Raw genomic sequence first — 22780 nt, 5'->3', positions numbered from 1 at the left:
GTAATGTATGTGCTATGTGCCTTGGCTGGGAAGGGGCGGGTTTGTTATAGCTTTGTTCCTGTAAATGTGATTGTCTGCCACCTCACTGCCTCCTCCTTTGTGCAAGACACCATCAGTTCCATATAAGACCTCGTCTGTCCAAACATGCGCCACCTCCAGCATAGAGTGCATAAGGGCCTTCGGAGGCGATGCCGATGTTTATGGGCGTAGCTGAAAGTGACAGGCCCAGTTCTCAGAAGGAACATTTCTGTTGTACCCTTGAGCAAAGTAGGATCGCTCCATTAAGATGCTGTATAAATGACTGTGTAAAAACTGTAAGGTGTGCTTGATTAAAGTGTCAGGTAACTGAGGGCTTTTTTTAGTGTGCTTCTAGTTTATAATGACACTGTCTTGTTATTTTATCTTCTTCCCTAAAAATAAACTGACTGGGATAGACTCCACCTCCCTCCCACATTCACACACACAACCTTGCCCAGGATAAGTGGGTAGAAGATGGATGGATTCTTGTTTTAAAAATCTACAGATAGTTCACAAGGCCTCTTCACCTACTGCCATTACGTATTCCGGAACATTCCTCCCCTACTACCCACTTCTCTGTCATCTTTTAAGTTTTCTGTTGCTAATAAATTATTATACACTGTCTGCTCGTAACCTTGAATCACAGCCATTTGAAAAGGAATTATTATCATACTGTAGTAAAAGGCTTACATTCACGTCCGAAGCTTTTGTTTACATGGATTTAAATGGCTGGAGAAAAACTGTTGAGTAGGAAACCCAGAAATTCTAAAATATATAAAACTGAAATAATGTATCTGACTGGTACCTATGGAAGGGGTTTACATTGTGGAGATTAAAAACGCCCATTTCCACTTGCAATAGATCATTTTCACAATTTTGATTTAGATGTTACTATTTTAAAACGGTAATAATAATTTAAACGCTCACGTGAAAATGAAATAGCGGAGTATCAGAGCACCTGGGGAGAAAATGCCCAGGCAGTTAGTGGCCTCTTTAAAACAGTGAGGAGAAGCAGCTGTTGCCACATTGCAGAGGGAATGCATTAGGGCAGTGGAATTCTACCAGGTCAGTCTGGTGTAAGAGGCCCATCTGTCGCGGCCCAGCACAGGCCTCCAGCAGCACTCATCCAGGACTCCCCTGAAACGTAGGTGCAGACCCGGCGCGGTGTGGACTGACCCGCAGCTGTGTGTTTTGGCCGCTACGCGGTCACGGCCGTATCGTCCCTCGCATATCCGAGTAAGCCCCAGCCTTCCGGAACGTTCCGTAGCCAAATCTGTGTTTTGACAGGACAGCCCCTCACCAACACCCCGCTTGTTTTTTACCCTTAATCTGTGGCTTCTACTCTCAAGTCGAACACTTAATACCCAGACGCCCTCGGTTTCCCTTTCGCTCAGACCCCTTGACTCAAGTGCTGCAGAGATGACGTCGCCACAAACACAGCAAAGCTGGCAGAGTGGGCTGCATTACACACGGCAGGTAATAATAGGTGGGCTGATCCAGTCGGTGCATTCTGCCGCTGACCCGCTCTTGAGTCATTGTCTCCCACACAGCGTAGTGCATATTTATACTTACCATGAAAAGCTTCTTTCCATCTGACTCACATAATTGCCGGCATCGAAAAGAGGAAAGGATTAACGCCCGGTATGAACAGCGGAGCCGTGAAACACATCCTGCCCACGTCGTTCTGCTGCCCAATGCCAGGGCCACCCTTTCCACCTCCAATCCAGGGATGCCACCCATGTCGTAAATATATGTTTCTTTAATCATGAATGAAATGAAAGCATGACGTCATAATACTGCGCTATATATTTTTTCAGCCTTGTGCTACCAGATACATTCTTTAATTTGTTTTAATAGTTTTTATTATTCTGTTATTTTTTTCCAGTCTCTAGTCATTTTCTCAGCTTTGTCATATTTATATACACCTGCATTAATTCTGTCTAAAGATACATTCTGTTAAAATCGCTTATCCAGTACAGGGCTGTGGTGGGCCTGCACAGAGCATAAGGCAGTGGATGCCATGTGTGTGATGCATATTTAACAATTAAAATGTAAATTATAATTAACTGACAGATTACAATGTAACACTCCAGCAAATCAAAGACAACCAGCCTGGAACGGTGCCCGGAGAATTCAGCCTCGTGGCTACAGGACCCAGTTTCTTGACGCTGCTGCTTGATCTCAGTCCCCTGCCCCCAACACCTGGACAACTGCCAGCTGCTGCCTTTCAGTATATACTGATCATACTTTCACTAGTTACTTTCTATTGACAGTATCGATCAGGTGCCCTGCTCCACCATCCTCATTGAAAGGGTCCCGAAACATTTTCCATCACTGCCATTTTTATCCCTAAAATTTTGATTCCATGCTATCACACATTTTTTCAAAATGTCGTTACGTTAAAAATACGTTAAAAATCCGATTGACGGGTTCATCAGATCCTAAACACTCATCACCCGACTACACCAGCATGTAAGATTACTTCTCTACGTGTTAAATTACACCCGGTCAATTAGAACAGTTGAAGCCAGACATATTTTCATTAATGGATTCCATGAGGCTCCAACCTAAAAATAATGTCAAAGACACAATGGGCGTAATTACGAGAGATGTTTCACGTAATATTCACACAACACATAACGTAGTAGTCATCCGGATGTGGGCACATGTGTGCTGTCTCAAATCCCCATGAATACAAATCATTTACTATTTTGAACCTTGCTATAGGAGCGTGTAGGAATTCTTCTTAAGTGCTTCCTTGACAACGTATTGTGCCTTTTCAATCATTTCCATGAGCTTTGCCTGAGGGGAGGAGAAGAAGCCGGTGAATACTATAGCAGAAGGAGATTAAACAAGAAGGTAAAACAAAGTACATACTGACAAAGAACGGAAAGGGAGGTGGATACAGCCAACGGCAAGACAGAGATGTACATCTAGTTCAGCACCAAGTCACGTTCACATTGTAAGCCTGTTAGATCAGATGCTGTGATCAGGCTGCCCTAACATCCATTAGTTAATAATAATGTAACAGTGATTTTCTACACCGTGACTGCTGGTGTGACAGTCTGCTTACACGACGGGTGTTTTGAATGAAAGGTACGGTTCCTCTCAGATCGTTAAAATGTGGATCGCTATGGTAACCAACAAAATCGGAAGAGCTCAGTTTGCCAGCGATTTTGGATATTTGGATACAAAGAGTAAAAAAACAAGAATGGGAGGGAACAAGTGAAATCGGTGCCATCTGCTGCCTGACAAAGGCCGTACTGCAGAGCTGGGCCTCCTCTGGATGGGGCGTCAGTTTCCATCGCTGGGTCCTTTTGGAATCACTGCATGTCACTGTGAAAAAATAAACGGCTTGATGTGAAGGGGGGCGGGGGTGGTGGGGAGGGGGTTAACAGTAGATAAAAGCAAATAAAAGTGCCCACCATATAAGGTCGCTTAAGAATACTCAAATTCTTTACTGGATGTGCATAGCTTACCAAATAAAGGCATTTCAGGAATAAAAATAAAATAATTATGTTCCACATTCATGTCTCACAGTAAGAAAAATCTAAATTGTAGCAGTTATGGTTGTTTGTGGATACATGCATTTGTGTGTGTGTGTGTGTGGGTGTGTGTGTGTGTGTGTGGGACACGGCCAGGGGTTCAGTAAAGCTGCAGTGAGCTGGAGGACAGCAGGTGCTCAGGTAGAACTGCTTTAGCTCCAAGGGCACCGCTAAATGACTCAGCCAACGGAGATGGCAACACCCGCCACAACACGCTCTCTGTGTGGACAGCCTGGCCTCACCTGACACCATCTCTCCATGGGGGCAAGAGCGCGGGGCTGCGGGCAACACCCACGTCCTGCCAGCCGCACAGCAGAGGGGAAGTGTGGCATAGACACGCCAGCCTTTAAACCAGCCCTCTACCCCGACAGCAGCCCTGGGAGATGTTTACGGTTAAGCAAAGTCAGAACAAAGAAAACATGGATGACTTAAAATAGCCTTTGTCAGTTTTGGCCCCGAGGCTTCTGAGTGTAGGGTGAATCCAGTTCCCGCTGAATCGCTTATTGACTAATGTTACCTACATTTTCTTCCCCCTCTTTTTTTTTTAAAACTTAATAGGGTAATAAATAATAGATTGCATTTGCTAACAAAGAACCTTTTTAGTTCATTCATGAGTCATTAAAAGCAGCAAAGTATCAACATGATTTTCCAAATGAGGGGAGTAATTATTAAAAATAATAAAAATAATTATTTTGACATACTTTTGCTCTAATCAGTCCCCTAAGGGGAACACATCAGGCACATAACAAGTATAAACAGTTAGTACAAGCAATACTTTGCAAATAATGTTAGAATGTTCTGTTTTGTGTGCTAATATAATTTTATATATTAACTACCGCACACTGTTATATAAGTGCACATACATTTTGGCGTCACACACAGCTAGCATATATCCCTCAAAAAACTGTAAAGAAACAGTCGGCAGACACTGTTGTGCACATCGACCCGGTTACCTGAGTCGCCATGCCGTAAATCATCAAAAAGCTGCTCGTTGTCCCTCAATTTCTCTTCTGACAGTTTCACGCCTCATTAGATGTTAATTACGTGCTCCTGTGCAATGTTAACGAACGTCTGTAAGGGCGGCACGGATTCCCGCAACAGCGGCAAGCTGCTGTCCTGCTCCTTTTTAGGTATCTGTTAATTAGCGACGTAGTACAGCTCCTTAGTGTCTTGCTGATAAAATAATTACCCAAATGAACAGCTAGGAGTAGAGGCACTAAGAGGCCAAGGCTGAATCAGCACGGCTTATCTGAAACCGTCTTAATTAAACAGAGTACCAGCTTCTTCCTCAAAACTGTGGTACGCGACGTCTAAATGATGTAGTGTAGGAAAGGTGTTTGTGCGTATGATGTGAAGATGTTTAATTATTACCTTGTGTAAGAACATAAACTCACCAGTGAATCTTTTTAAAAGAATGTATGTCAAGTTCTCTTTTAGCCATTTAAGTCAATTTCCAGAACAAACTATGTAACATTGAAAGATATTTATACATATACAATTTTTGTCTGTAAACTTTTCAGGTTCAAGATGCACAGAGAGGGTTTGTTTCCTTATTTCTTTATCTGTACTGTTCTTCTTATTATGGGACAGTTACAACTCATGTCACATGTTCTCAAAAACATCATTTGAACTGTTTAAGAAAGGTTAACTGCGAACAGGACAAGGCTTGTCTAATTTTGATTTTTCAAACAAAAAAGCATATCCGTATTAATTCATGAACCCTAAAATGTTTGAACTCATTGCCTCACTAATGGGACATCTTCAAATCTATCTGGCTGTAACACCAAGAATGTGCATCCCAGCTGGTGTTCTTCATTGTCCAGTGAAAAACTATTCCTTCTCTGGCCGTGACAGTTTTCCACACTGGACACGTGCTTGTTATGATCGTACCATCTGCATGAACGCAGGGGAATGACTTCCCTTAAGTGACATCATCCAGCTTCCTTTCAACGGCTTCCTGCACCTGGAACAAAACTTCCTCTGAGATTCTTCACAAAGTCCCATTAATTAGATGCTCTTCTCCTTTGTGATGAAGTGTTGGTTATGCTTTTTTTTTTTTTGATAAAGCAGGTGTGCATCTGCTCACAGTCCATAGCAGTGTCTCATCTCTAACCAGTAGATTAATGCAGGTGGTTGAACGTGCTGGTGCAGTCAAGGAGAGTCAAAGCTCCTCACTTGCCTTGCTTAATATGAGGCAAGACTTTGCAGGCTCAAGTCCAAACGGATGCTTCTAATTATTATGCGTGGAAAGGTCGGGCTGTTTAAGCCGATGAAGTAATTGAATTGGAGATTCTTCTCTGTGAGTCGCTTTTTGCCTGCTGGGCAGCTGATCCGAATTATCAGGAAAGCTTCTCGGAAGATGACTCCGACTCCGGAAGCGTGAGCGAGTGTGTGTATACATGCCTGTGGTCTGTCCTGACACCCCCCCCCCCCCCCCGCTCCATACACACAGCTGTGACTCACGCTGACTGCCGGCTGACTTTCGTTCAGTTTCAGTTCTCTTGGAAGCAGCTACTTCCGTTCGCCCCCCCCCCCCTCCCCCCCTACAGGATACTTTTCCCTAATGCTTCCTGGCACTCTGTGCTCACGATGGGGGGAAAAGGGTGAATATTAACCATTCTGGCACTGTCCCATCTTGGTAACAGACTGTGCTAGCAGACTGTGTCCTTAAATATCACCCTAAAAGTACACAGGTTATATTTAAGAAGGCGAACACGTAAATAAATAGAAATTGTATAAATATAAAACAATGGCATGTAGATGTCAAATTTGAAATATAGTCCAAAATATGCATATCCTCAAGCTCTAATGTAGATTTATATACAATGTGCTTGGATGTACAGTCTTGTCAATGTTTAGAAGAAATTTCTATGTTGTTTAGCCCTCATATGCCAAGTCATGTGGAGGTGGTTGAACCATCTGTCATTTAAGTCTCTCTTTCTCTCGTTCTCTCTCTGCCTTCCACTGCTGACAAGAATATCCAGCTTCAATTCCTTGTTAATTTTAGTGATACTTGTTCCAAATATAGCATAGCACAAACAAATTAACACAAACGCCATTTTTTACTTCATTTCAACAAAAACATATGTCATTGCTTGGCATATCATTTTAGCTTTAGCTGTTAACTTTGGCAGTGTACATAGCTTACGGTTCTAGCCTTCTGGAAGCTTCCGCAGATGTAGGCGTTCACATTTATTTGCTTAGCTGACATTTTCGTCCAAAGCCGCTTACAATTTTGCCCCTTTATACTTGTGTGGAACAGCAGTATCCACTGGATTTTACCTGGTAATTTATATACAAATGAATTATATGTATGTATTTTTTATTTATATACAAAACACTACATGCTCTTCACCATTAAAGAAAGTGTAGTGAGTTACTATGACTTCGGAATACACAGGTGTATACTCAGTCTGTCTGTCAGAGCTCCCCGCCTCCCAATTCAGTCTAGTAGAGGGGCATTGTTGTCGCTTTCTGGAAAGCCTCTTGACTTTTCCAGGAACATGAGCACATAAGGCCTTGGTATGTTGGTGTGAGGACAGTTTGATTTCACAGCCCAAATGTTCCAATCCTTGTTATTCACTTGCTCGTCTAGACTGAAGTAAATTAAAGTAGAACATCACTTATCTAATAATATTACCTGGTAATACGGAAGTGACTTGGAGAGGCATATGGACTCGGTGGGTAGGCTGCGGCCTTATAGATTAAGGGCTGCTGGCTCCCAGCCCTAGCTCTGTGTGTAAGAAGATTATACATTCTCCCTGTGTTTGCACAGGTTTGTGTTGGGCTTTTTGCTTTCTTTCTACCATCTGAAAACATGTGGCTAGACAAGTGAACTCACCTCAAAACAGACTATGTGATAATCCCATCTAGGGTGAATTCTACTTCCTGGCGTAGCCTCCTGGCCCAATGTGACTCTGTAGTGGATAAATCATTATGTAAGTGAGATGTACGGAGATAAGCTCAAATATTCCATAGACAGTCACAAGTGGATCCTTTAGGCTGATGGCCAATGGCTGATGGCAGCAGTGTGTAGCTCAGTGGGGTCAGGTGACTGTACCCATGTCAGGAAGGTTCCAGTCCTATGGTTGGCAGAGTAGCTGCCTCACCATGTAGTTGCTGAGCCTGGGCCGATGGATGTTGCCTGGCCCCTGCTCTCTGATACCAAGCTCTCCTCACTTGCACGTCACTTTGGGTCAAAAGCATCTGCTGAATTACTGAATGCAAATGACTGTTTGACTGTTATGACTGTTTGGCAGTGATAAATATATGTGTTTTTTATTCTGAGGCTGCTTAGCAGAGGTCCCCAGATGGCTTCTGGTTCTTTGCATGATCCTTCTCTGCTGGCCTCAGAAGCAAACATGTTCCACATGGGGTGCTGTAAGGGGGGGGGGGGGTAGTGAGGTTTGGATGATTCCAAGGGCCCCTAAGTGACAGGGGCCCTAAGAATGTGGAATATAATTGGATTGGTCTGGGTTGGGGGCCCAGTATAATATACTTTCATGGGGCCCCAAATCTCTAGCGACACCCCTGGGAGAGGGGGAGGGTGACAGTGGAAATTGCAGATCGGAAGTAGGAAGCTGTTGCGAACCGTCTGCTCGGAACGTGTCTCTTTGTCCAGAAGCTATTCTGGTTCCTCTATTAACTGTCAGTTGTGCAACACTCAAGTGTATTGACAGGAAAGTGTAAAAGTATACAGCTCAATGTAAGGAAACGAAAAGCAGACGGGCTAACAGACTTAATCACTTGGTTTGGGATTACATTCAAACTAACCTGTAATTCTTCTCCATGCGATTGTTCCTCACAAACTTCCAGGATGACGAGCCCAATCCAACTCCATGATTAAACTTGAAACTATTGAAAGACATTGTCCTACGGGCAAAATAGGTGTATGCCATGTCTCTGCTAAAGTAATTATAATTACATGAATAGACATGGTTCAGCAAGTCGTCCCACCAATCAGGGTCCATGGTTACATCACTGTCAGCCATCACTTTGCATGTTTTGGCAATAGCCAGCTGAGTGAGCATGAGGAGCAGGGAGGGGCCCCTCCACTTTATTCTCGTTGTCTAGACTCACAAAAGCTTCTTTTGTCCTAAAAATAAAAGAACACCTACATATATTTAGGCTGTTTAATAGAATAAAGTACGGACACTTAAGGATCACAGGTTTCAGAAGTGACTCAGATGAGCACAGAATGAGTTATTGTGTGGCTGCCGTTCTTAGAACAAACTCCGCTTGAAGTTCACCAATGGGTGACTCCCTGTTTTTGTGCCCTCCCTCTTGGTATGGCTTCTCCCTGAGCATATATTGGGAGCCTTCGCCTAAGTGGAAATCAATACTGAGAAGTGAGATAAAACAGAGTGGGGGGAGGGGGGGGGGGCATCCACACTGGAAAAAGGCAGTGAGATCCAGCTTGGAGGTGCCTCTAGCAGAGATGGCTCTTTGTCCCCCCTTCCTGTCTCCGGTCCAGTGGGACCAGGCACCCGTTGCACTTGGCGCTCAAACTCCACAGGAAGTGAGGCCGATAAGGTGGCCCTGGAGATCCGCTTCCTGCGACAGGAATGCAGAAGTGCTAACAACTGGTGGTGATGGGGGGGGGGGGGGCAGATTAGGGGGAGAGAGAGTGCAGTGCCTGCCCCACCCCCCACCCCCCACTCCACCCCCTGTCCTGTTTGGCGGAAATAAAAGCAGCCGCTGATCCCACGGCGCCTCAGAGGTGTGAGAGAGCGGAGCTCGTGGATGTCAGAGCTCCACAGCCAAGGCCAAGAGAGCCACCCCAGCTGCTCCTTCAGCTCCTATTAATATCCCAGAGAGACATTCAGCCGAACCCTGGCAGGCCAGACTGCAAAGGCTTTATTTCAATGGTGTATTTTTATACAGCTGGGCTTTTTGACATCTCTTTAAGGAGACCCATGACTTAAAAGGCACCACGCACTGACCCCTGGTCAGTAGCTGTACACAGAAGCCGGCCCAAATATGTCGACCGCCCCACCGCCATTGCGTTGGATTTTCATACAAACATCCTCTGTTCCCAGAAGCCAAGGTTTCAATGTCTGCTGCTCTGAGACGTAGACTTGCTGATGAATTCGCTTCCCGGAGCGCTTATCTGAGAGCGAGTGCATTCGAGCTGGCTGGGAAGACGGTCCAGAGGGCAGGTGCCCTCACATGATCACTCACATGCGCACGAAACCAAGGGCATTTCAGTGTTGGCAATTAGGCCGAACGGCAGGCCTTCTTAACAGTGACGGAAAGCGCCTGACGTGGACCTGGGAGAACCCTGGCTGACTGAGCAGAAGCTCAACGCGACACCATATTGTTATGGGGCCTGAGAACAGATTACAAACCTCAGCAGAAACTCAACCGGTGGCCAAGCGCTTGCCGCTTAGATTAACAGAAAGCTTATATAGAACTGACACGGCCGGTGGCTGATACGATGGTTAAGAAATCCAGCTCTTGACTGTAGTGTGAAGCATCAGTTATTTATTATAATTTAGCAAGCACTAACTGGGATATAAGCTTTTAAACTTAACTCATAAACTGTTCTGGACGGCTAAATAATTTGTTGTCTTTGTCTAATAGACAATTTCATCCCATTTTGGGCTGAGAGCCCTGCTGAAGAGCCCAGTGGTGACATCACTCTGCTAGCACAGGATCACTGGAACAGTCCCACCCATACAGCCACACAATGTCCCACAGACCGCAGTGCCACACTGCATGCATTGGTCTCATTTTAAGCTACTGTAGCTCTGGGGAGGTCTGCTAAACAAGCAAATAATGCTGAGCATCTGAGGCCCAGTGCTATAGATGCTTTGGGGTTGAGGGAAAGATCGCAGTAACAAAAGGACATTGAAAGACCCTGGTTTCCCTGTTATTTACTTTTTTAAATAATCAGTTAAAACTCCTCCTTAATCTAGGGTGACCAGACAATCCATGTCAGGGAGGACACTTTGAGCTACTTCGGGTTTTACAAACTACTTTCTAATTGAAAGGCTCCTGTGCTCGGCTAAATAGTTCAGCTCTTCTTGTGCTTTGACTGGTTTGTTTCCTTGACTGAAAGACTCATCCAGCTGTTTCACATTAGCATTAGTGACACATGCATGATTATAGGAGACTGGCCAATCAGCACACAGCAAGAGCTGAGTGCTCAAGTGAAATCCAGGTCCGTTTAATTGAAATGGTAATTTACAATTTCTGTCCTAGTTTAGATTGTCCTCCCTGACATGGATTATCTGGTCACCCTACCTTAATCCCCTTGATCATTTGAAAGCAACCAGAAGCAAATCTGTGCAAAATTGCTAGGCAGTAATTCTACCACTGGTCAGTGATTGAAGATGTTAAGAGAAGTACATGACATTAATGTCTGAAAGAAGAGATCAATGGAGATATGGGGGTCTGTCACCCCTGCGTATCGCATGGCTGCCTTTCCAAAGAGAAAAATGATTCACTGCTCAGCATGAGTGCAGACACACTGTCAGTCTCATTGCATTGTTTCAGTTTAGACAACTGAACAGTACTGAAGCTTCTGGTGATTATTCAGTTAAATTAAATTAAATGCCTGTATCCTACATGTCATCTAAACACCTCCCAGGTCACACCGTTTGCTCAAATACCATGTGCCTCTTCAACTTTTTGAGCAATATCGCCGGGCAGCCAATGTCGCTTGGGCACTTTCCCAGTGATATTGGGCAACAAACTGCTATTTCAAAAACTGCGATCAGTAGAGCGCAACTTTTTGCAATCATCCAAGTGTAGACAAGTTACCCTCGCACCTTGCTGGCAACTGCATGGCAACATTGGTCAAAAAGTTGCCCTGTGTATCATCAGCTTAAGACCACAATCAGCAAAGAAGAAACATTGTCCTGATGTGGCATTAAAGAACCGGCACAGCAGCACAGGTTCTCTGCATTACACATGTTCCAGGCGCAAGCAAAGGTAAGAAATATGATCTGAGTGCACAAAATATAGAGCCGATTAGAAAAGATCAACCCGGATGACTGATCTGCTGTTAGCACTAACTCGAGAACTGGCTTCAAATGGAAACTAGTTGTGGACCAGTTTGGTTCAGAACAAAGACGGCATTTCATTACAGGACTGGGAGTGGAGGATTGGAATAACCTTTCTATTCTCATAGCTGAAGTGTTGTGCACAGATATTAGTTAAACACCTAGATATCAAATATCTGAAAGAACATATGAGATGAAAGACCTCCTTTCTCACGTCCAAAGGTAAAAAGCAGCCCTGTCAAGAGCTTATGAAGCCAGACTATGTCATTTACTGAAAATGCTGTTAAGGTCACAGTCACATCAAGTAGGTGGAAGTGCAGCGTCCCACGTCTGATCGCACGGGTTCGCTGTACAATCCATGTCGCAATGTGCCCTCAGAGAGTCCTCCAGACAGTCTGGTGCCGGCGGGATCATAAAGGAAGAGTTTCAGGTCCCCTGAATGGTGACTGTCCAGCAGACCACAGAAACCTGGAGGACTTTGCAAACAGTTGAATAGGACACCATACAGGAAGTGTTCGATGCGCTGCAATAAATGTAAGATAAGGTGTGCAGATAAAGAACGGTGAGGATTGGATGACAGATGAAGATCAGCTGTCATTGTGCTACACATGATACCCCAACCTAAATTACAGCTCTAAAGGCACAAATATTATTTGATAGTTTTGGCCTTGGGAGCAAACTCGTTTCGTAACAGTGGTGTGACTTATGACCGCCATGGCAATGTGTTTCTTGGTCAGTTAAAAAAAACAGGAGCCTCAGTGTGTTGAGTATTTGGTTTGGGATCTGTGTCGATTCCATGATTTTATTTATTTATTTTTTTCTTCCATCCATGCGTCTTTCAGCTGCTTATACAGTACAAGAATGTAGGGTTTTCTTTACAAATTCATTCCACTCTGTTTAAGCGGCTTCTGCAGAGTCAGGAATTTTATTCATATCCAGGGCTGGACTGGTCATCTGACGAGGGGTGCCCCCCCTCGGCAAAATTTACCACAGAGGACCCTAAGGTCCAATTTTTAATCCCAGTCCTGCCCTGTTCAAATCTAATATGCTTTTTAAATTAATGCTAAGGTGGCACTATTTATACGAATTTATACGCTGGACATAATGTCACTGCTGTCACACTGACACTGACTTTACCTTATATCGGTGTTGCCCAGTCTGGACCTCGGGGATCCACAGACAGTCCAAGCTTTTGCTCCCTCCCAGTTCCCGTATGGTCTGACAGGAAGCTGGGAAGGAGCAAAAACGTGGACCTTCGGTGTGTTCCTGAGGACTGGGTTGGGAAACACTGTCTCATACGAACTATTTCTAAGTGCATGCATGTGTTCTCCAATGTGAATAAACACAGAAATCCAGCTCGCCTCGTGACAACTGAGAAGCGGAACGGGCCACCGTCACTCAATCACGCCTATCACCACGGCCTGCCGAGGACAAGATATCAGCCCTGAAGGTCAGGAAGTAACAGGTTGTTCCATGTACCCAGCTAAGCGTAAACAGGCTAAGGGACAGTGACGCTCAGGGGGCAGGGGGGGTAAGTGTTTGTGTTGTCTGGGACCGTCACAGTCAACATTACGCTTCCCAGAAATGATCGGATGGGAGTCTTCGTGTACATTTGCGCACGGTCTTCGTTTCTCCTTTTGTATGTTTTTCTTACTGTTTTATAGGATACCTGAGAAATGCATTCACTCACTACCGGGCTTCTGTTTTCCCCATGTCCTGTTTTTTGTTTACATTGAGGAATGAATGATGCCCGGGGGCATTCTGCCGGCCAGCTTCCTTCCGTGAGTCCAAATGGGTCAGAAGAAATAGGTAAATCACTTCAGGTCCAAGCAAACGATCGGGGACAGGTTCCGCTTTTTGATGGATGGTATAAGATTCTACCCAACTGTTTTATTAATTACTGCAGTCCACCACATCTCTTAATGAAACTAACCCTTCACAAAAAAGTGGAGAAAATGCAAAGAAACTGCTGCAGATTTGTAAAATTATTAACGTGATTAAGAGCAGAGGTAGACGAAGGTGGAAGCTTGGCCAGAACACCAGGACATTTTGGTTCACTAAGCCTGAGTGCATTAAAGCGGTTTTGCAGAGGAGCTGCTCGATTTGGAAGTGAATCACAAGGTGGGGGCAGCGAGGTGAGGCCTGAGGATCGTGGGCGAATGCGGCTACGGCCTCCGGATCCCAGCGCGACTTCCTGGTGGGATTGGCCGCGGTGGGCCCCAGCAGAAATCGACGGGACACGGAATCGCAGCAATCCGGAGCCCGCTCAGACTAACCAGCCCCTATCTGTCCCCGTTGCCAGGTAAACCAAGCCATTTATCTCCTTGTTTTCCGAACGGAGCTGCGGGCGGAGATTAGGTGCTGTTTGAAATGGGGCGCGCGTAACCTGATCCCCATCCAATGGCCTTCGCAGGACCGCAGATAACGAAGAGCCGAGTGGGCAGCCCGCAGGGCCGGGAAATGCATCGCATGCTCTCTCTAAATGCGGCATGTAGACGACTGTGGGAGGAAATGCAGGCCTCAAGCGTGCAGCATTCGTAACACACTGAAAAGGAGCTGCTTTTCACACGCATCCACCGTGAATTCATACGCACGTCACATTGGAAACGACAATCATTCACATTCGCATGGTAAACGACCATCAGTAGTGCATGGACAGCCCCTTTAACAAGACACTATATTATCCATCTGTACATCTGGATATTGTACTGATAAAATCATGGCTGAGAATTGTATTCAAGAGCAGTGATCAGTAGATCAAAAAGTCAGAGCATTGGGATTTGAACCTAAAACCATCTGGGTTCAAAGTCCATGTCGTTGACCACCCTGGTAACTACCATCCCTCTTCACTCGTTCACATTAGTCCTGATCTCCGCTCCAAGAGTATAAAAATGGTGAGTCAGCTATTATTTTTAGCAGACGTCTTTGGAAAGACTGGGCTCCTGTTTTTGTGGTAATACTAATGAGTGGTGCCCTGGCCCCTAGCCTTGCCTCTTTTTGATCCCCTTCCCAGTGTTCATTGTGCTGCCGTCTTAGCCATGTCGGTCTGTCTCTGCAGCCCCCCCCCCCCCCCGCCTTCCCAGCCCCCACGTCAGGTCCTTCAGCTGATGCAGAATCCTCTGTCTGAAAGGCAAGACAACAGGAAGCCCTTCTAGCCTTTTATCTGCTTCTCTGTGGAATGTGATTTAGTTTATTGGGCAGAATTATTTCTCCAAACCAAAGACTATGAGCGGCAGTTCAGTCACATTAATTATGTTTTACTGGTGGTGCGTTACTTCAGGGCAAATCAAACATGGACAAAAAGATGGGAAAAGGAAACCAAGCCGATACAGGCAAACTACTTCCTGATGACTCGCTGGGAGGAAATCAGATATGCAAAGAAAGTGCAAAAAAAAAAAAAGAGCTTCAGTCACAAAGCAGAGATTTACCTGGATGTGTGTCTCTGATTCAATACAACACTAAGCTGAACATGTTAAAATGCAAGTGCTGAATTACAGTTCTGATGCAATTGACAAGAAACGTTATCCAAGAAATCCTTTGATTCTAGAGCTCAAACAAATTTTAAGTGTCCTCTCATTATGCCTGCCACATTGTGGCAGGAAATGACAGTTAAGGGGTTAATTTGTGACTACAATGAAAATCCCTATAGGCTTCTGGAAGGACAAGGAAAGAACACCAACAACAACACCACCAACAACACCAACAACAACAACAACACCACCAACAACAATAACACCACCAACAACACTAACAACACCACCACCAACAACAACAACAACAACAACAACAACAACAACAACAACACCAACAACAACAAAAGTAGCAATAAACATAATTAGGAGTCTGAGCAGCACAGCTGCTGGTTCCTATTGGTTACAGTTTGGTTCTTCTGTCATTTATGAGGTTATCAGGTTAGTGCCTGTGAATGGAAGGTTGTTGGATCAAATATTGTGGTCAGCAGAGTGATGTCACCATTGGGCTCCTGAGGAAGGTTCTTAACCCCAATTGCTCCAGAGACTAGCTGACCCTTGATTTCTCAATTGTACATTGCTTTCGATAAAAAGTATCTGCTAAATTAATTAACATAGCAATAAAAAAATGTTGTTTTGCATGATATTAACCTTCTGTTCTGCAGATGATGATACAATAAATGCCACACAATCCAAAAGTGACCTACGGATTAGATTAATGTGACCTCTGAAATATTATATAAAGCAAACGAAAGCGTTGCATGACTGCTTGCACGTCCCTCGAGGATGTGTCTGTAACAATGCAGCAGTGTTATTTTTTTGGCGCATGCGTATAAAACTCATGAGCAGAGTGACAGCGTCGGCGGCTGCCAGTCAGGATGACGCCCTAAACATCAGCTAAACTCCGCAGTGACCTGTGCAGCTCAGCTTCACTGTAGCTCCACCTTTCAAGCCAAGTCCAGCTTGGACTTACAGCTTTGGACCGTGTCATGTGACATGGGTGTCGGAGGACAGAACGGGGGGGGTCATGTGTGCACTTTCGTCTTTTTGTCTTCTTTCACACACTCCGACTGGGATCCTGGTGAATAATGCTCTTATTGTTGTCCCTCTCTCTCTCCCTCTCTCTCTCTACTCCTCCATCTCTCTCTGTCTCTCTCTCTCTCTCTCTCTCTCCTTCTCTCTCACTCTCCCCTGAGTCAGTGGCAGCGGCTGTATGAGGAGATTAATACCTCGGCCGTTCTCTCACAATAGGCTACGGAAGGCGTCCTGCCGGGCCTGCAGCCCTTCTGCCCTTGCCGAAGCCTGGGACCACGGGTAATTGGACTGCCTGTCCCTCCAGCACCGTATCCTGGGCAAACCACAATAATACTCCCTTTCATTAGCAGCCCCCTATTTCAATTGCCATTCATAACCTGTTGTCCACCATGAAGTCCTGTTTTTGTGCTTCCATTTCTTTGCTTATCCCACTTCACTTCCCTTCCCTTTGTGTTTTCAACTTTCTCCTTTTTTATTTAGTCCACATACAGCGTTTCTCTCCATTTAAAGAGCCCATTAAAAAGTTATTTTGTGTCTGTGTTTGCTTACGCTATTCAGCCATAGATCTCTGCTCTCCATAAAGCTGCGTTTCTGTATAGTCACCAAAGGAACCGGTAAACTATCGTCACAGAGTGGAGCTTTTCACTCAGTAAACCTAACAGCAAAATAACTTTGATTTCTTCAATCTTCAACCTTTCCCCTCCAACGCATGTGTTGCTGATGCTTAACAAATATTGAGTTTTGCTCAGTGTGGAAACTTGGCAATCAATAAACTCGATCTTTTTACACATTTTAGCGCAGGTTCACTGCAGAGTGCTTTGCAGACATTTTTCAATGGAATAAAACAGGGCAGGAAAATCTGGAAATTTTTCCCTGAAACATTTATCCTATAGCTGGAGGCCATCAATTAATACCTGAATAATAATTATCACAGAGCTGTAATGGACTCACTGGACGTGATAAGGAGAGGAGCATTACTGTCGCTTAACGAGCTGTATGAGTTATGTTCTCGGTATTCTTCTCGCCAACGTTTTCGACCCTGTCGTTTTTGTAAACACTGGCAGGCCTCGAGCATGGAAACCATTTGCACTTTCGTTTATTTACGTGTTGGCTGCTTCCGTTCAAAGCCACTTGCGGAGTCAGACTGACACGTGGCCCCACCCTCTCCTGCACGTCTGTCCCAACTGCAACTCTGGCAATGCAGAAGCATCGGGTCAACGTGCGACTCCAAGCCCAAAGAATGCCCAACGACGGCCCTGTCATGACAGGGCTCTACAAGGGCTGAATGCAATGGTGACAGATGCCTCTGCACGTTTATTTTCTCTGGTCATATTGTCGGGAACTAGATAACAAAGACACGCTGCGGACGAAATGTTAAGACGCCCGTCACTGGTTGGTAGATAACGTTAATCGCGACCTGTCATTGGCTGGCAAATCGCATTAAATGTTCAACAACATGTTGCTCGACAGACCTCCAGATGCTGCCCAGATCGATGTGTCGATGAACCTGGAGATCTGGAGATCTTGGCACACGTGTCCTCAGCTGGAGATGAGAGACACAAACATGCTCTTTAACAGGTGACTGTTGATGAACATATATACACACCCCCACCCTCCCCTCAACTCCCCCACCCTGTTAAATAAACCACGGAGATGGCTGTCGCGTGCATATGTTTGCATGAACCTGTGTGTGTGCGTGTGTGCGTGTGTGTCTGTGCTGCTGGCGTGAACTGACACTATACAGCCACCCCTGCGGGCTGCCCCGCCCTCCTGGGCCTGAAGAGGCACCGCCCTCCCCGCAGCCGGTGAAAGAGAGAATGCTGTGGGTGTCTGAAGATTCCGCAGCTCATTACGCCAACACCAGCAAAGCCACTCAACTGCCCCGTCAGGTTCATCCACCCTCCGCTGTTTTTGGTGTTGGCGTATAATGGCAAAAAAATGATAGTTATTTATCAGAAGAGCTGCACGCTGCATATGCATAAGGACAAGAATGAAGACAAATCCATGCATTTATTTAGCTTCCTGCCTCACACTTCAATGCAAAGCAACTTGCAAATGTAGCCATTTTTATATCCATTTTATACGCTTTATCTGTGCAATTAAATTGAGTGCTGCACTCAGAGGTGCAACATAAAGGCTGGTTCATACTTCTCTGCACAAGCGCAACAAGCGCATATCCATTCTGCGTACACGTACGCGGAAACGTTCATAGTTCTCTGGTCAAGTTGCGTACTTTGCACATGTGCACAACGAGTCGTATGTATATTGTTATTAATAAGAATATAAATTATTATTCTGATATTCCCTGCACATATATCAAAGCAGTGAGGTTTGTGTCTGTTTTTCTATGTTTTCAGCTCAGAGAGTCACCTACTTTGGTCAGCTGACTGGCGTAAAATTTTCAATTTGAAACAAGTCTGCACACACATTTACATGTATGCAAGTTTTACTACCTTGAAAATAGTCTGTAGGGTTTGCAAACTAAAGCATCCATTTTGGTGTTTGAAGTGGACGCTAGCGAATCGATCATGCGCAGTGTGTCCAGAGCTGCACGCGGACACTGGCACGCGGACACGTCTCCCAGAACTTTGCGGGGAAGCAGCAAACTGTACTTCACCGGCCAAGTGGCAAAGAAGATGGAGCCTCACTGCGACCTTGCCAGTGCCTCTGATTCGCCCCAATCCATTGCGCTCCTCTACCAGCATGTCTCTCAATATGCGCTTCACTTTGTTCTGAAGCAGACAGGTGGGTGCTCCCTGTGCATGATACTGTAACACAGTAATACTTCTTCATGTACAGTATTCATGAAGCTGATCTGTCTTCCTGCATTTTGAAGCTTCTTGTTCCTGTCCTGAGGCACACTGAAGTCCTTATCAGCACTAAATATCTCACCAGATTGATCCATGCACTATAAATCTGTAGCATATTTGAACTAAATTCATCCTAGCGGCCTGCCCCAAGACTTCTGACTTCATCACCCAGGAGACGACCCATCTACGACATCACTATGTTATCCGTTTATTTGTAGTGAGATTATGATGTCATGCCTTGGTGATGATCATCGTTGGGCAGCCGGGGCGAGGGGCTGGGATCAGTAGACGAGGCTCCCGGCTCTGTGGGAGAGACAAGGCAGGCAGATGAAGGGTTAACAGAGGTATGGCCCGTGCACAGTGGCATGTCGCAGATTTCCAGGTGTAGACAGCGAGGGCTTTGTATTTATGATGACACACTTCATGGAAAGGTAATCTTTCTTCTGTGCAATGACACAGTTTTTTTTTTTTTAGATGACAGCCCACAGCCCTGCCTTTCAACTACACGCAGCCTCAAATGACAGCCAGGACAATGTGTGCACACCTTGCAACTGCAGCCACTCGGAACACGTGTTGCTTATACCGAGTGTTGTTGTTTTTTGTGTGTAAATTGTATTTTATTGTGGCACCCAGTGCAACAAATCCAGGGAAATGTCTCCTCTTGGGCACAGGTTCTGCACACAATGGCTTCCTGGAATCGCATTCTTTTCTGAGGTTCTGATATATTGAAGACGTGGAGGAGAGTAAGGCAGCTGCCTCGTGCTCTGTGTGGTGAATTTGGGGCTCTGGAGAGCAGAGATTGATAAGCAGAGGCCTTTTAGCAGAGCTGTTCTCGACATGCTGTAATCCCATCATAGTCTCACCACGCATTGCCTGTACAAAAGGGCTGCAGCACAAATTCACTAACAGGAACCGCTGTGAACTCTCTCTCACCCTTTCAGAAGAGTCCGCTCCAGATAGCTCAATTTTATTCGTGTTATGGGGAGTTTTATTCAAGGAAAATCTATCGGTGTACTGGTATGGTGGCTCACTGGGTAGGACTTGCTGAGTGCTGACTCACAAAGACTCAAACCACTCAAATAATATTAATAATAGGACATTTGGCCATTATACTGCATTTGATGGCTAAACCTAACGTTGTGAAGGCCCTGATGGAGGTAAGACGATGATCTTGCAGTCTAGGTTTCTGTCCATCAGACATAGACAGAATGTCCCCCCACCAAAAAAATACCATATAAATATTATAAAAGCTGAAGTATCAACAAGCTAGCAAGATGCACATAACCTCTATCAGCTCATTTAATGGCTTTTGTGATTTTCTTCTACTGTGTTGACCATTACATAGAAAAGATTTCTCCAGGCTTGTTTATGAAAGACAGTGTTATGTAATTCAAAGTTAACAGGCTGAGTTCTCTTCTGCATTTGGGTTAGACATAAATTAAGCTGTTTTTTTTAGTCTGCCCTGGAGAGGTCTTGGTCAGGACGATGTAGCGTGTGTTCTGTTTGAGGTGTGTAACATCAAAGTGCACCAATGATGTGGACTCCAGTCCAAAGAAGTACAGTGAAACACAGGAGCTTAAACTTTGCCCAGTTGGACTCTTTGAAGTGGGGATCAGGGGTCTTTCAGAGATACCAGAGCAGAACAATAAGCTTCAACATCAGCCCCTCCTATGGAACCAGCAGATGGTATTTACATGTTTAAAGGAGATCCTCTGGGTTCCTCATGCAGCGTGTTCGTGGCACATCATCCCCAGCCTTTAGTGACAAACCAAGGACTTTGGTTCACGAGTCCTGTGATTCCACTGCAAGCCACATCCCCCCCTTTGAGTAGATCCAGATCACAAATCTGAATTGACACCCTCCTCCCTGCCCACCCAACCAGCTCCCTGAGCTGCTGCCTCATGTTCTGCATTATACTGATAGGAACATTAACAAATTCTGAGCGAGTGTCCTGGGTGCCCCACAGAAGAACCTTTTAAAGACCAACCCTTTTATGGTCTGTGCCATCCACAGTTAGGTTTCATTAAATTAAACATAATCGTATCATAAATTCATTTTAAACAAAGTCTTTCTCCTTAACATGCATGGTAATGCAGTATTTACTTTACAAAGCATTGCTTAATAAGTAATAGTGGTGGCAGATACATTGAGTAATAATGGGAACATTCTTGTGAAATGATGATAGATGATTCGCCATTTGAATAATGGATATTCCTGCTGTAACATGGGACCTCGTGATTCCCCGTCGTCCTGAAAGTGCTCCCTGAAAGCTGGACACTTCAGAAACAGAAGACATCGATGGTGTTTTCTTTAACCTTTTCCTACTCCATTAGAGTTTCCTGAAAGCCTCTACTTTTTTTTAAATAAAGAAATCAGTGGAGATCCCTCGTCTCGTGGAGAACGGGGGGCAGCCTTTAACTGGTTGACAAACCATGATTGTTTCTGCCTGACGGACATGTGGACCAGATGCTTGTTACCACAGCTGTGGCGATGTGGCTTCTCTCCCTGCTGGCTCTGCTGACCAGTTAACCAGAACAGTTGGGTTTCAGTACCGCAGACAGACATTTATAAAGGCAGGAGAGGTGAGAAAGTGGAAAATACACCCCCCCCCCTCCCAAATTCCAAAAACATGGTTTGAAATGCCTCTAGAAACCATAGTGCTGCTAGACAAACATATCCTTAGTGGTGATGTGTGTATATTTCTGTGACTGCATTTTCCCTGATATGATGCAATGGATTGGTGTTGGAGTTCTGGGTGGAATCCACAGGTTAATTACTCCTATACTACACACATACACACATACACACAAACAAGCACATGCACCATATCCTGTAGGCACTCGTTAATTGTTACTACATGTTTGCAACCATGTGGTTTCAGCATTAGACATGTCCTGCTAAGATTACGCAATATGCCAATCACATGATTCATTCAGCAGAGTCTGAATCTAGGGCAGGAGCACAAACACACCCTACCGGTTACAGCTAGATAGTTATAAGTGTGAACAGCTACTTGATTAGACGTGATTGAAAAATGATATAAATTCTGATTCAACTAGATTCATTTTGAACCTGGGCAAGAGAACTGGATACATTTTCTTACAATAGTTGTATGCCTCAAGTTAAAAGTGTTTTAAAGTAACAATTATTATTTTAATTTTAAAAGCAAACATTGTGTAACCAGGTACAAAGATTTACTTATTATTATCTTAATTACCACATATGTACCTTTATAATTTAATAATTTTATGGTTTCAAATTCATTTTGTTCTCCATTTGCTAGCATGTACTGTCTTTTGTGTTTTGCAGTTGTCTTGGCTCATTACTAAGTAAAGTAAATAAAATTATTGTAAACTTTTCATACTTTAACATCTTTAACTAGCAAACCAGAAGAAGGGCTGATACATTTCTCAAGTTTCTACTTTTTGTTTTTTACTAATGTGACTGGGAGGTTGGATCTGGAAAGATCTATCTCTGAGCTGTGGGATTTGCTTGGTCGGGTGGGGGGGGGGGGGGGATTATTACATGGCACTAGCAGCTGTATGGGACAGAGGCCCAGAGACAGGAAGTGACTCGACCCCCCTTGTGGGAGTTCAGCCCACCCCAACTCAACCCCCACAGCTCCCGGCTCTGCGGGCCATTGTTCCGGCCTGCGATGAACAGATGCACTACGGCGCTCCAGGGTCATCCCCAAGCAGGGCAGAGTCCGACTCACAGCGACTCTCACTCTGGGTCCTGTAGGCCTGCTTCATAATGTTTTTCTTGTAGTAACTAAAGAGCAATGGGTAAAGCAGTGTTTCACACATCAGGGATACCCAGTTTTCCCCATTAAGTCAGTATACCCCATTCAGTCAGTATACCCACTATGGCTTTCATTTTTTGTTTTCATTTTTTTG

General features: G+C 44.8%; 2 protein-coding genes and 1 long non-coding RNA gene across 11 annotated transcripts in view; 1 reads left to right on the top strand and 2 right to left on the bottom strand.

The window, feature by feature from the left end:
* LOC111859078 (epithelial membrane protein 3-like) overlaps positions 1 to 8179 on the bottom strand; it is a 234295-nt gene extending 226116 nt beyond the window's left edge. The window contains exon 1 of the mRNA XM_072713481.1: positions 8169 to 8179. The gene's annotated coding sequence lies outside the window, so the exon portion shown is untranslated. The remainder of the gene's footprint in view (positions 1 to 8168) is intronic.
* Positions 1899 to 4801, bottom strand: LOC140591733 (uncharacterized). Its single transcript, XR_011992038.1, has 3 exons — positions 4517 to 4801; positions 3806 to 3939; positions 1899 to 3354 (listed from the first exon to the last, which is right to left on the bottom strand). It is a non-coding gene; the product is annotated as an uncharacterized lncRNA (long non-coding RNA).
* Positions 8180 to 11303: 3124 nt separating the features above from the next.
* Positions 11304 to 22098, top strand: LOC140591853 (uncharacterized). 9 transcript variants are annotated; one of them, XM_072713476.1, is made up of 7 exons: positions 11304 to 11498; positions 12918 to 13019; positions 13307 to 13871; positions 16240 to 16353; positions 17545 to 17652; positions 18432 to 18819; positions 19359 to 22098. In XM_072713476.1, the coding sequence occupies exons 3-6, from the start codon at positions 13729 to 13731 to the stop codon at positions 18808 to 18810; spliced, it is 744 nt and encodes a 247-aa protein (XP_072569577.1). In that variant the 5' UTR covers positions 11304 to 11498; positions 12918 to 13019; positions 13307 to 13728; the 3' UTR covers positions 18811 to 18819; positions 19359 to 22098. The 9 variants fall into 9 exon arrangements, 7 of the variants coding, with proteins under 7 accessions (XP_072569577.1, XP_072569578.1, XP_072569576.1 ...); XM_072713477.1 differs by having other exon boundaries at positions 12918 to 13378; positions 13659 to 13871; XM_072713475.1 differs by adding an exon at positions 11948 to 12113 and having other exon boundaries at positions 12918 to 13871.
* Positions 22099 to 22780: the final 682 nt, after the last annotated feature.

Source organism: Paramormyrops kingsleyae, chromosome 6 (assembly GCF_048594095.1).
Source record: "Paramormyrops kingsleyae isolate MSU_618 chromosome 6, PKINGS_0.4, whole genome shotgun sequence".
Lineage (NCBI taxonomy): Eukaryota > Metazoa > Chordata > Actinopteri > Osteoglossiformes > Mormyridae > Paramormyrops > Paramormyrops kingsleyae.
Note: the sequence above shows the minus strand (reverse complement) of the source record. Positions and strands in the feature narration are given on the sequence as shown.

Excerpts from the sequence above, each read along its gene's own strand:
- LOC140591853 (XM_072713476.1), top strand. The coding sequence starts at position 13,729 with ATGCGGCTACGGCCTCCGGATCCCAGCGCGACTTCCTGGTGGGATTGG. Across the intron at positions 13,872-16,239 it reads CTATCTGTCCCCGTTGCCAG|TGGCAGCGGCTGTATGAGGA; the intron begins GTAAACCAAGCC and ends CCCCTGAGTCAG. Across the intron at positions 16,354-17,544 it reads GCCGAAGCCTGGGACCACGG|ACCTCCAGATGCTGCCCAGA; the intron begins GTAATTGGACTG and ends GTTGCTCGACAG.